The following is a 14,257-nucleotide window of genomic DNA, read 5'->3' as shown; positions in this document are numbered from 1 at the left end:
TCCAAAGAGATGTCTTTTGGAATCATCCTAACTGCTGTGGGTACATGTATATATGTAGTGTCCTTATGAGTAAATCTGTGTCAGGACAAGTGCTAAGTCTTGGAATGGTAATCCCTCCAGCAAGTTCTTTTTGCTCAGGATTTTGGCTATCATGATTCCATATGAGTTTTAGGATAGTTTTTTTTTTTTTTTTTTTTTTTTTTTTTCCTATTTCTATGAAGAATGAGATGGGATTTTTGATTGGGATTGCATTAAATCTGTAAGTAGCTTTTGAAGAATGGTCATTTTCACAGTATTTTGAGTGTGTTCATCAGGAATGTAGGGGTGGTTTTTTTTTTTTTTTTTTTTTTTTTTTTTTTTTTTTTTGTTCTTGTTGTTGTGTTTTTACCTGGCTTGGTTATTTAGAGTGATTCTGACTTTGTAGAAGGAGATGGGGCATGCTCCTTCTGTTTTTATTTTTTGTATAATTTAAAAAGGATTTATTGTAGATCTTTTTTGACTGATAGTGAATTCATTTAACTCTAGATTTTGTTTGTTTGTTTGTTTGTTTTAAGCTAGAAAAGGCTTTTATTTTATTTCAGTCTCCTCATATATTATGGGTCTGTTTAGTTGTTAACTTGTTCTTAATTTAATTTTATCCATTTCTTTTAGATTTATGCCACTGACTTGGATTTTTCTCCCTCATGTATGTCTATAATTCAGAGGTTTGCTCTTTTCCTGGTGTCTCACATTTCCTATCTGTCCTTCCCTGTGTTTTTAAATTTTTAAAAAATATTTCTTATTTATTTGCACTAAATACCTTCTTTTCTCTTTTAGTACTGATCCTCTATCTTCTGTCTGATTCTTTTTACTTATAAGGCTTTCCTTTGAGTTTTCTAGTTGAACTGTTGGGTTTTTCAGTTCCATCTTCATTTCAGCAGTAACCATCTTCAGTGTTTTTATCTCCTGATTACACTCAGTTCTCAAGTCTTTGATTAGTCTTTTCCAATCCTCAAACTTATGCTTGTGTTTTCTTGAGCATCATTCAGGTGTTTATTCTCAATTTCTTTCTCCTTGATTTCATTGAGCTGGTTCTTTGTGTCTTCTTTAAACTCTGAATTCTTTGAGGAGGTTTATGATCTTTTAATTCTGAGTTTGCCTAGGTAAATATCATTGATAAATATTTCTACAGGGTTTTGGAGAGAAGATATTTGGTTGCACTTTCATATTTCTTGTACTTTTAGAATTGACTCTAGGCATGTGGACTTTTTTTGTTACTTCTAAGCTTCTTATGGACAGAGCAGGTTGTGGGCAGAAGAGTGGATATTCAGGTGTGTTGTGTCTGGAGGGTAGAAATGAACTGGGTGGAATGAAGTCAGGTGACAAAGGGTACTGGTCTGGTGTACAGAATGTGCTTCTTGTTTGAAGCTTTGAGTGTGGAGAGGTAGATCTTGCTGGATAGAAATGTTGGCTATGATATGGAAGAGTTCTGTGGCTTGGGGAATAGATAGAAAGGATCTTGGCTGAAGCCTAGAACTCCTTTGTTGTGTAGGCAATGGAGGTGGCTTGAGGACGTGAGATGTCTGAATACTGAGTTGGGTGGCATAAGTGAATACAGGTAAGGTGCATCCTGGAGGAAGCCTACAGATTAACCCTAGGCTGGGGGCATCAGACTAGCCTGGCACAGAGGTTGTTGGACTTGGGTATCTCTAGCTTGTTGAGAGAAAGGCATGTATGGGGAGGCCAAGAGGACTCACCAGGGTAAACCTGGAAGAAGACATGGGAACTCAGGGGAGACAGTGACTGACTGATCTGACTTTTTTAAGGAGATTGCACCTCTTAATAATCCCACTATGTCACAAAAATACTGTAGGCTGACAGCTAAACTTTTATAGTAGTGACCTTTGGAGGACATTTCAGATTTAAACTAGAGGTATTTCATAATCAGAGGTAGGCTTCTGATTATATGATTATAGATAGACACCTTTAAAAAGTGCTGGTTAAATGGGAAACTCAAAAGAAGGTGTAAAGAAGTATGGATGTCTGCAAATATCATGTCTCTTTGTCTAACTTAGAATTTCTTAGAAAAGTCAACGGAAAGAGAAACTCGCCAAGAGTATGCTCTGGCTATGATTCAATGCAAAGTCCTGAAACAGTTGGAGAACTTGGAGCAGCAAAAGTATGATGATGAAGATATCAGTGAAGACATCAAATTTCTTTTGGAAAAACTTGGTGAGAGTGTCCAGGACCTTAGGTATGTTATCATCTTCATCATTGTCACATAATTACTTGAGATAGGGTCACTTTATGTAGCCCTGTCTGTCCTGGAACTCACTGTGTAGACCAGACTGACCAGGAACTCAGTGATCTGCTACCTCTACTGGGATAAAGGATGTGTACCATCCTGGCATTAAAATGCTTCTTAAAATTGCCATATACTAAATCTGTTGAGGTTAATTTGACCTTGAACTCCTGGACAGAAGTAATCCTGCCTCAGTCTTCTGAGTGTTTGGACCCTTTTGATGTGCATGGTGGGTTATATAACTTTTAAAGAAAATTTGAATTGATTCTAAAGTATGAAAATCGTATTTCCCTACAATATGCTATGTTTTCTGCTGAAACATTCTACATTGTTGACTATAGCTTAGAGCATTTGCCTATTCTTATTTGGAGAGATTCCCATCATTCTCTTTACAGAACACTAGTTGAGTAGTATGTATAGTTAGTATACATTTTATAGTATAGTTAGCTTATATCTGTTTTTATTATTAGGCTTAGGATATGATTATTTTAAAATGCTAGTTTATTTATACTTACTTGTCTGCATTAAGTAACAAACAGGACATTCTTGTCAATGTACCCTCTTTATCCTGGTTTTGTTGAATTGTCAGTCAACATTAATGGTTCCATCTTTTAAAACTGTACTTAAACGTATGTCCAAGCATGTCTGTATATAGTCTGTTTAGTGGCTCTAACAGCTATTTTTCTCATTCTGTTAATCACACTGAATGAGAGTAAAGACCAAAATCTTTGGTCAAATTAAGCAAGCTTTATTTCCTGTCAGACATGGCTAACTCCCTAAAGCATGGTTTGAAAAAATACCATTTATCATAGGAAAAGTAGGCTTTATATAGTCCAGAAAACTACAAGGCTAGGGAGTTTTCAGGGGTTAGGAGATTTCCAGAGGGATTTTGGTTACAGCAGAGCTTGGCTGAACATTCCAAAATGATTTGGCAGAATATCTTATCATCTGGATACAGTCAAGGAATAAATCAAACTCCAGGGGTGGGGATCATGTCAGATTCCAACAACAGGCTAAAGCGCAGTCAACTTGAATTTTGCAGTACAAAGAAATGAACTTGCCAGGCAGTGGTGGCGCATGCCTTTAATCCCAGCACTTGAGAGGCAGAGGCAGATGGATTTCTGAGTTCGAGGCCAGCCTGGTCTACAGAGTGAGTTCCAGGACAGCTGGGACTACACAGAGAAACCCTGTCTTGAAAAACCAACCAACCAACCAACCAACCAACCAACCAACCAACCAAACAAACAAACAAACTTATTCTAATCTTATAACAAAAATGGTGGCCATCCTTAAGATGGAGTCAGGCTGGTTCATCAATTCCTGTAATAAAATTCCCTGACAAATGAGAAAGGTTTATTTATTTTGACTTAGTTCCAGAGTGTGTGCCTTTTTTTCTGGTATAGAAGTCATGGTGGCAGGAGCTTGTGACAGCTGATCATATTGTATCTGCAGTCAGGAAATAGGAAGGATGAATGGTTGTGCTCAGGTCCCTTTCTCCTTCTTATGCAGTCCAGGACCCCAGAATAGGGATGAGTGCCATTGAAAAATGCACAAGTCTTTGTGCCTTGGCTTCATTGCTTTCTTGTTGCTGTGATAAAGTAATAAAATAACCCAACAAAAGCAATTTAAGGGAGAAAGTATTTATGTTAGCTTACAGTTGTCAAAAGATGAGAAAGTCAATGATGAGAAAGACTTGTGAAGGCAGCAACTGGACTCTGGTTGGGCACATTCAGAAAGCAGAGAGTGAACAGGAAATTTGAATCTGAAGACCCCCAAGGTCCATCCTCAGTAACCTACTTCTTCCAAGATTTCACCTTCTAAAAATCCCACAGTCATCTCAAACGGCACCCCCACCTAGGGACCAAGTATTACAGATGAGACTAAATGGGCCATTTCACAGTCAAACCAGAAACTTCAATTAACCCAGTAAAGATAAGCCCCACAGTTGTGGCCAAAGGTATGTCTCAGTGTATTCTAGATCTCATCAAGTTGACAAATCAACACAGTAACTAAACCACATTTAAAAACAACCAAGTTACTGGACATTTAGTTACTAATTTTTGAATTACAATGCATTGAGTTTGTTAACATATATAGATTTTTTGCTTTTATTTTTGAGAGATTATTTCAACAAATCATGTTTATATTAATAGTCATCCTTAGTATTTATGTGTGATATATATATACATGTGTGATATATATATATATACATGTGTGATATTGTTTTTGTGATATAATGTATTTTAGCATTTATTTTAAGATTATCTGCTTTTTACATATGGTCATGATAATATATCTACTGACTTGGAAAAATTACATTACTTTGACTCTCAGGGTAGAAATTATTATTTTCTACTATTCATATATTCATATACATATGAATACATATTCATATATTAATTGGGAATATAGATTTTGGGAGCAAGTAATAATTTTAATATTTCACAATAAACATTCAATTTTGGCAATGTTGGACCTTAGTTCCTATGATTTGTTGGTGATTAAACTGTTCAAGTTTAAAGTAGTGGTTAATATTTAGATGGCAGTAAGTCTTTATAGTTGTTATTCCTGTTAGTTTTTGAGACAGGGTCTTACTATGTAGCCTTGTCTGGCCTAAAACTGGATATATAGATCAGATTGGGCTTGAACTAACAGAGGTCTGCCTGCTTCTGCTTTTTGTGTGCTGGGATTTAAAGTGTGTTTAAAGCCCAGACTCAGTCTTTGTAACTAAGTCATATTTTAATTTGCTTAATTTTGTACTAGCTCTTAGATTCTTATAACTGGAATTTTTAAATAATTTTATAGCTCATTTGATGAATACAGTTCAGAACTTAAATCTGGAAGGTTGGAATGGAGTCCTGTACACAAGTCCGAGAAATTTTGGAGAGAAAATGCTGTGAGGTTAAATGAGAAGAACTATGAACTCTTGAAGTAAGTTTGGATCTTATGTCCTGCTTTATCATATACAGATCTTCACCAACATTTAGCTTTGTTATTAGATGTTTTGTGGTTTTCATGTATGTTCTTTTGCTAAGTAATGTATCGAATGCTTTGTATGCTTTTGATCAGTTAGGCGTTACCTTCTCTAAGTGAAGTGCCTGCCAATTTGATAGGCTTTTTTTTTTTTTTTTTTAAATGAGATTTGATATTCTGAACATGAGTTTTTTTGGTCATGTATTCATTGAGATTATTTTACCTTTTGTTTCACAATATTTTACTGTTTAACTGTGACCTTTATAAGTATAAGCTATTAATTTTAAGAGATTCAATCTCCTAATATTTCTATATATATTTCTAGTGCTTTTCTGTGTCTTGGTTAAGATTTTGCCTACCAAGGGCACAGAGATATCCTTGAATTTTTGTTTTGATCTTTTTTCTGTGGTACTGGGATTAACCATAGGACCTAGAACATTCCAGGTAAGTTCTCGACTCACTAGGCTATATTCCATCTTTTTTTTTTTTTTTAAGTTTTTATCTTTCTTTTCTTCTTCCTCTTCTTCTTCCTCTTCTTCCTCCTCTTCCTCCTCCTCCTCCTCTTCCTCCTCCTCCTCCTCCTCTTCCTCCTCCTCCTCCTCCTCCTCTTCTTCTTCTTTTTCTTCTTCTTCTTCTTTCTTTTTTTCCCTTTTACCCTCTTCCTCAGTGCCCCCTTTTTTTCTGTAGCCTAGGCCTGACAATCCTCCTGACTCAGCTTCCCACGTGCTGGGATTACAGGTGTGTGTTAGCTGATCTCTGCCTGCTTGTTCTTTTCTTCCTTTATGTTTTGAAAGATCTTTACTAAATAGTATTTCTAAGGTTGGCTATGTCAGTTAATAAATTTCAAGTATGTAACAGTTTTTTACATTGAAACAACCTATTAATTGTTACTTACACTATGAAGATAATCTTTTTTTTTCCTGCTATTTTATTCATAGAAGCTTTAGTGTTTGACCTTATTTTGATCTCCAGTTTATCTGGAGTTATGGTTGTAAAGTAGGAGTCAAAATTTACCCTTTACATAATATCTAATTGAAAATTGTACTTTCTAGATTGGGGATGTGACTCAGTGGCTAAGAGTGGTGCTTGCCGCATAGTCATTAGGATCCCTAGCACATACAGAAAAAGCTGGGTGTGGTCTCATGCACCTGTAACCTCCACTGTGATGTGATCGGGGTGGCAGGGTGGACAGAGACAGGAAGATCGTCAGAACTTACCAGCAATCTAGAAAAAAAAAAAAAAAGGCAAGTCTATGTTCAGTGAAAGACAAGGGAATAAGACAGAGAGTGATAAGAGAAAGATATCCGTATGGCTGTCTCTGGGTGTATATGTACTAAAAGACCAAAATAGCATTTCCCTTTGGGTTCTGTAGTTCATATCATGTTCTTATCATGATAATATGACTAAATGTATGCTCCTTCCTTTTGAAGTGAAATATTTATATGCCATATAATTAATCCACTTAAAAATATGATTCAGTGATTCTGTAAGTATATTTCCAGTAGTGTAGAACTACTAGAACTCTCAGTTTTGAAACATTTTTATCACTTCAAAAAGAAATTTCAATGCCCCTTAGCTGTCACCTCTTCACACAATTCATTTGTCTAGCCTTAAAACCTTTCATCTGTTTTATGTTTTTATGGATTTGCCCTTTACAGAAATCTTATATGTAAATGTAATAATTTATTTATCTTTAAAATATCTATTAAATTTCTGACAAATTTTGTACATATTTAGTGCATTCTAATTGCTGTTACCCTAACCCTGTCTTTTTTCCCCTCTCATCTCTAACTCATCTGTCTCCTTTGTACAAAACCCAGTCCCCCTATCATGTCCATTGACACTGGTATCTTTGATTTAACGGTGGTTAATGGTTCATCCATGCTGACATGCTTATGAGTGCTTATTCCTTCATATGGATGAATAGTATGCCAGTGTACATACAAGACCATTGATTATTTTAATGCACAAACTCATGGACAGTAGAGTTCTTTCTGCCTTTGATTGTGAATAGTGATTTACTAGTAGTGCTTACTGTACAAGTTGGAATGGGAGTGTATATGCTCATATCTTTTGCTTGAGGCAGCTAGTCATTGCATCTGCAGCTAGTCATTGCATCTGCAGTCAAGAAGTAGGAGGGAGGTTGGGAGCATGGAGAGATGGCTCAGTGGTTAAATGCTGGTCTTCCAGAGGACCCAGATTTGATTTCCAGCAACCACATAGTGGTTCATACCATCTGTAACTCCAGTTCCAGAGGATTGACTGCCCTCTTCTGGTATCTATAGGCACTAGGTGTACATGTAGATAAAATACCCAAACACATTAAAACAAAATAAAGCAAAACAAACAAACAAACAAACAAAAAACAGAGAGGGATGAATTCTGTGTTCAGAATTCTACTTTTTTCCTTTTTATGCAGTCCAAAATTTCAGCCTAGTAGTAAGATGCCATGTCTTTTGGTAACTGTGTTTCACTCTTTGTAGAATTGACAAACTAGTTTTCAATGTGGCTGTACAACTTTATATTCCTACCATCATTGTATAAGGATTCTGTTTTCTGTACCTTTTTACCAAAATTGGGGATTGAACCAGTCGTTTATCCATACTAGGCAATTTCTGTACTTCTGAACACTGGCCCAGGACTTATAATTATTTGGATATGGGCCTCATATTTTAAGTATGTTAGGATATGTAGTTATATTTCACTGCCACCCCCTCCCACACACACTGGGATTTATTTTCTGGTGGTTAATTATCTCAAGTATTTTATTTTTTATATTTACTGATTTTTTTTGTCTATCTTCTAAGGAAAGCACCTATTTTGATCTTGGCTTCTTCTTCTTCTTCTTTTTTTTTTTTTTTTTTTTAAATGAGGTTGCCTTTTGGTATTTTGTTGTAAGGTTCTTTATACAGATGCTCCTTAACTTATAATGGGGTTGCATATTAAGAAACCTCACTGTATGTTGAAAGTTTATTTAAACACTTAGCCTACCAGGCATCATGGCTTTAGTAACACAGTGCACTGTTGGCTGCTGGTTGTTTACCCTTGTGATCATGGGAAAGCCCTGGTTCCCTGTCTGCCCCAGTTTACAGGGGAAGGCCAGAGTGCATGCTGATAGCCCGACAGAGGCTCTAAGTAAAGCCTCGCATGATGAGCTGATCCGCGTAAGTCTTGTGTGTGGGGTGGGAGGACATCTGAGCTTTGTGGCTGCAGGTACCCAGCATGTTTGATTGGGAATATTTGTCAAGTTTTGTATGCTGTCCATTTTCTTGATCGTGTCCTTTGAGGGGCAAAAGCTTTAAAATCGAAGTTCACTTTTAACTTTTTTTGGTTCCTTCTACTTTTGGTATCACCACAAAGGGTTTATTGTCAAACTTAGGTTATGAAAATGTTCCTAAGAATTTCTCTTTTTCCTTTTATTTCTTTTCTTCTTTGCACATACGCACATGTACACACAAACACAGACATGCACACAGTGTCATATAATAATACACTTTTAGAATTGACTTAAACTTTAGAACAGTTTTAAGTTACAAAAATTGAGCACAAGGTGTATCCTCATATATTCTCTTCACCCTCACATATAGTTTCTGCTAGCATGTTTTGTATTTTTAATACAGGGTCATGTTGGATCATTCTGAGTAGCCTTGAACTTAAGGGTCTCTTCCCTTGGCCTCACAAATCCTAGAATTGCAGGTATGCACCACCTTACCCAGTTAATTTCCTATATTGCATTAGTGTGGTACATTCATTACAGTCAGTGAACCTTTGTCTTAGGGAAGGATGAGTAGTCACAATGCTTATTTTCTCTGCTTTCACAGTACACAGATAAAAGCTGTCATGTGTTCCCATGTCCTACAGTCTTACTAGTCTGGCTCTGAGTGGTTCCGTCTATTCTTGCTTCACAGACTTTGTCAAATTAAGCAGTTCAGAGGCAAAGATCTTCTCTGTCCTAATTTCCTGCACGTGCCCATTGTTAAGCTTTCACCTGCAGGAAGAATCATGTATTTTTCCCTTTTTTCTGTATTAAAAGTTGGAGTTGAAGATTATCTTGTATCACCTCTACTTTGCTTTTTTCCCTTCTCGATTTAGATCTTCCAGTGGGTTACACATCATAGCCTGGGAGTTTTTGAACACAGACCTGGTGTATACCCTTTCCCTTTTGGTCCCTCAGAAATCTTCAGCTATAGAAAATATCAAACTAGTACCTTTATCTCATCCTTTCTTTATACAACTTACCCATCAAATCAATGGCTGAAGTGGAGGGTGATAGCCATATGTCTTTTCTCCATTGTAGTTCCTTCCTTACATAAATGAGTTTCTGCTGGGTAGCCATGCCAACTTCAGTTGCATGTTTTATTACACATAACAGCAGCTTGGCCATGGGTTACTGCTTGCTAGCAGTTTTGTCCCGTATTTGCTATTTTCAAAGAGTGTAGCATATACTCTAGACCCTGGACAACTGTTAGAATGTTTCCATACTCACAGAACAGACCCTATTCATCAAGCAGGGGTACTACTAGATATGACGTAAAAGACAGCCATCTAAGGCTCCTGAATAAGCCAACTTCAGCTGGCTTAGTGTTAGTTATATGTCTTGCTCCCCATAGGAAGGCTCATGTAATTCTCCTGTAACAACAAGATACCATATTCCACACAGAGAGAAGCTACTTGCTGAGACTGCCTTCATGAATGGTCTACCTTCAGATTGCAGTCCAAAGCAAGGGCAGTACAATTGCTCCTCCCAAAGTCACCTTTAGTTTTATCACACCCTTTTTTTGGGTGCAGAGTTGTGCAAACTTTTCCTGGTGAGACACAAATATTTACTTACCCCAAATAGTGCTCTAGTGGCAGTCCAGAGTACCATTCCACCAAAGTCTAGCTCAGTGAACTGATGAGTTCATTTAGTTGGCTTACAGAGCATGGGTTAATGCCTCATCACTAGAATCCTTTAAATTATAAGAAGAAAGGTTGCTTCCAGGAGTGTGGGTAACTCTGAAACTACTACATCATTGTGAAGTGCTACCCCAGCATTGATGATGACCTCATGGAAACTGCATCATGGAGTCCTGCTTTTGGTTAGCAGCTTACAACTGTCAAAAACTCCAGTTCTGAGGATTCTGTTACCCTCTTCTGGCTTCCACAGGCATTGTATGAGGTGGTACATAGACATACATTGAGGTAAAACGTCCATACACATAAAATGAAAATAAAATAGAATAATTTAAAGAAGAACATGGACAGTTTGGAGTATTCAAAAATATAAATAAATATTTGGAAACCTGAGTGTATATTTTGTTTTAAAAAGAAAATGGACAGTTTAGAGTATTCAAGAATATAAATATTTGGAAAGCTGAATATTTATTTTGTTTTTAATCTTCTAGATGTTCATGTGCTTACATTGAAAGAGTTTTTGTCAAGGTGCTATTGTATGTAGAATATGGATAAGCAGGCAGCAGATAATAATTTGATTTATTTTCAACACTTGTTATATCCTTAGATACATTAACTTTTGAGTTTCATTTCATCAAAAATGGTTTGTAAAGAATGTATATATGTCAGTATGAAAATTAATATGTATTACTATCATGCTTTTTTTTTCTGGTGATTTGGGAATCCAGATTTTTCAGTTAATCCAAAAGATAGAAGGTGTGTAATTACTGCATAACAAAATGATCCTCTGATTGACAGTGTCTTTCTTTGTACTCCTGTCATTTATAGATTTCAGTAAATGACACATTGAGATGATCACAGTTTTATGGGTAGACTTTTAAGTTTTAGTGTTAGCAAATGTCAGATCAATGAGATATAGAAACTAAGCAGCTTTTGAACATGTTTGGCATTATTTTTGTTTTTTGACATAGGCTGACTTAGAACTCTTGGATTCCTAGTCTTGGCGTCTCCTTTCCAGTGATAGGATTATAGGTAGATTATCTAAACTGGAGCATTACATCCAGTTTAGAATAACAGAAAATTGTAGAAAACTTAGTATTTTATTACAAGTAAACATTTATTTTAATTCTGGTAACATAAGCAAAGATAGTGTGATTTAAGTTGTTTCCTAGTAAACCATTTTAGAAGGCTCATATTTTATGAACACGTGGTTTATATGCGAACAAACAACTAAATGGTTTTAATTGCTTTCTATTTAATATTTATTTCATTTGTATATTTGTATGCTAAGTGTGCCTACATGCTTGTGTAGCCATGTGCGTGCAGAAGCCTGTAGAGCTTAGGCATCAGATGTCCTGAAACTAGAGTTGCAGACATTTGTGAGCCACTATGTGAGTCCTCTGCAAAAGCAGTAAGTGCTCTCAACCGCTGAGCCATCTCTTAAAAAAAAATTGTTTTTTGAGACTATGATATAATTACATGCTCCTACTCCTTCCTCCAAAACCTCCTCAATACTTCTCCCTGCTCTCCTCAAATTCATAGCTTCTTTTTCACTAAGTTGCTATGCATGCATATATGCATATATGTATATATATGTATATTGATTGCAGAGCTGACTGTCACTGGCTAACCAATTGCTGAGTTCTTCCCAGGGGAGAACCACCTCTTCCATTGAGTCATCTCTTGAGCCCTCCTTTAAATAGCAATTTAAAAGGGACAGGAATACTTGAGCATTTTAGAAAAGTTAGATGACCTTTAAAAAAATATGTGTGTGTGTGTGCATGTGTGTGCGCGTGCGCGTGCACACATGTCTATGTCTGTCTTAGTTAGGTTTCTACTCCTTCAATAAAGACCATGACATGTATTTCAACATGTCAATAAAGACATGTTGGAAGTAGATTTTTCCCTTTGCCAGCAGATATTAATTACAAATAGCTTTTTGATTAGGGGTATGACCCTATGTCTGTTCTCAACTCTTATTGTAGGTACCCTGTCTGGCTTGAATCTGTACAGGTCTTATGTGTGTTACTACAGTTTCTGTGACCTCATATGTATATCAGGCCTGCTGTAGCTGGAGGATACTGTTTTCCTTGGAGTCATCCATCACCTCTGTTTCTTTCAGTGTTTCTGCCTCCTCTTCTTTATAGATCCCTGAGCCTTGAGGAAAGGGGTTTGATGAAGACAGAGCCCTTAGGATTTAGTGCTCCAAAGTCTTTCACTCTCTGCACATTGTCCAGTTATGGGTCTCTATTAATTTTCATCTACTGCTAAAAGAAGCTTCTCTGATTTATGAGTATAGTAGTATGTTATTAGGAGTCATTTTATTGTCAGATATCTTGAGCAGAATAATAGTAGTAGGTTTTCTCCTAGACTGGTGACCTGTCTAGTTTCAGATTATGTTTTTGGAATTGTATATAAATGTATCTGCTTACAAAGCTGGTGAAACCTGTATATACATACAAAGGTTTGAAAAGTACTAACATGGATATCATGGTAAAATCCTTAGAAACTTCTGCTTTGAGTAAGATATCTACATTATACATATATTAATTGTACTCTGTAGAAAAACACACAGCTTTATGTGTCTGGATTAAATTTATTTCAGAATTTTGACAAAACTTCTGGAGGTATCAGATGATCCACAAGTCTTAGCTGTTGCTGCTCATGATGTTGGAGAATATGTCCGGCATTATCCCCGGGGCAAACGGTAAAAAACAAAGACAAACCTATGTTTCATTTTGGTTTCTTAAAACAATCCAAAGTAATGTTCTTTTTCAAATCAAAGTAATTCAGTAGAGAAACTAATGAAAAAAATGAACTCAGTTAAAAATGAGTACTGTAAGCATTAATACTTTGTGTAATTGTCAGTGAGATTATTAGAAGTTTTTCATTAAAAGTTTCCTTTGTTTACAAACTTTAATTCCATAGCCATTTTATGAAGACTGTTTTCTCCTGTTACTCATAGTTATGGACATGAATGAGAGGTCATTATTGATTGCAGTTATAAACCTTAGAATTAAATACAGAGTCTGTAAGGGTGCATAGTAATATAATTATGCATTCCAAAGTACTGATTAAATATTTAATATATATAATTAAATGTACTTAGATATATCACAACAAACTAATGATATGTTTATTTGGCAAAGCAGAATCTGAAGGCGTTCAGTACCTTATTAGGCACACAGTCGAGTAGCATGTTCCCAACAGAAGCAGAAACATGAAGTGTCTCCTGGGGTAGAATGTCAGCAGAAAGTTATCTAGCTTTCTCTTTAGATTCAGCAACACAAGCCTCCCATTATGTCAAATGCAGCCCCACCCCCCTTTTTTTTTGTTCTCATTCTTTTCCTTACAAATTATCTTCTATAATGTGGAATAATCTTTCATGTTATATCTATTTCACTGTGATCTTAGAAAATTGTTTTGGTATCTCATATTTGATGATATTTGAATGATAGGCTTAACTTATTAAGGTCATCATAGCTGCAAAGATATGTCATCATAGAATGGCAGGATTCATTCAAGAGTCATTATCAAAAAATAATTGCCTCATTTATTAGACAGCCATAAAAAACAAACAGTGGACATTTTCTTCTGATTCAGTGAAAAGAATCCCAGCAAAGACCTTGAATTTTTGAGGGAATCAAATTCAGAAGAAATAAAAGGAAGGGGGGTGGGTCAGTTACATGTCGGACTAGAAAGGTCCAGTTTCATACCTCCCAACCCTTTAGACAGCATTCACTGTTTCTAACAGGTGCCAACGTGGATTGCTGCTTATTCCTGTTTTATATGTTTGTTTGTTTGTTTTATTTTTTTCTCTTACCGAAAATAGATTTTTTTTCTCATGTAACATCCTGACTACAATTTCCTCTCTCTCTTCTTCCTCCCACTTGTTCTTCACCTTCCCTCCCATCCGTATCCACTCCATTTCTCCATTAGAAGACCAACAGGCTTCTAAGGGATAATAATAAAATATATATAATAAGATAAAACAAAAACTAACACATTGTAATTGGACAAAACAAGCAAACAGAAGAAAAAGAACCCAAGAGAATGTACAGAAATAGAGACCCACTCATTGACACACTTAGGAATCCTATTAAAAAAACA

The 14,257-nt window shown here is 36.1% G+C and overlaps 1 protein-coding gene across 4 annotated transcripts in view; it reads left to right on the top strand.

Annotated features, from left to right (window-relative positions):
* The window catches only part of Atp6v1h (ATPase H+ transporting V1 subunit H), a 75,810-nt gene that overhangs the window by 49,006 nt on the left and 12,547 nt on the right, over nt 1-14,257 (top strand). For all 4 annotated transcript variants that reach the window (XM_076924429.1, XM_076924430.1, XM_076924427.1 and 1 more), the window contains 3 exons: nt 2,055-2,233; nt 5,087-5,212; nt 12,753-12,854. In XM_076924429.1, coding sequence (XP_076780544.1) covers nt 2,055-2,233; nt 5,087-5,212; nt 12,753-12,854 — 407 coding nt within the window. The remainder of the gene's footprint in view (nt 1-2,054; nt 2,234-5,086; nt 5,213-12,752; nt 12,855-14,257) is intronic.

The sequence above is a fragment of the Arvicanthis niloticus genome, chromosome 25 (assembly GCF_011762505.2).
Source record: "Arvicanthis niloticus isolate mArvNil1 chromosome 25, mArvNil1.pat.X, whole genome shotgun sequence".
NCBI classification, from domain to species: domain Eukaryota; kingdom Metazoa; phylum Chordata; class Mammalia; order Rodentia; family Muridae; genus Arvicanthis; species Arvicanthis niloticus.
This window is presented reverse-complemented; position numbering and strand designations above follow the sequence as displayed.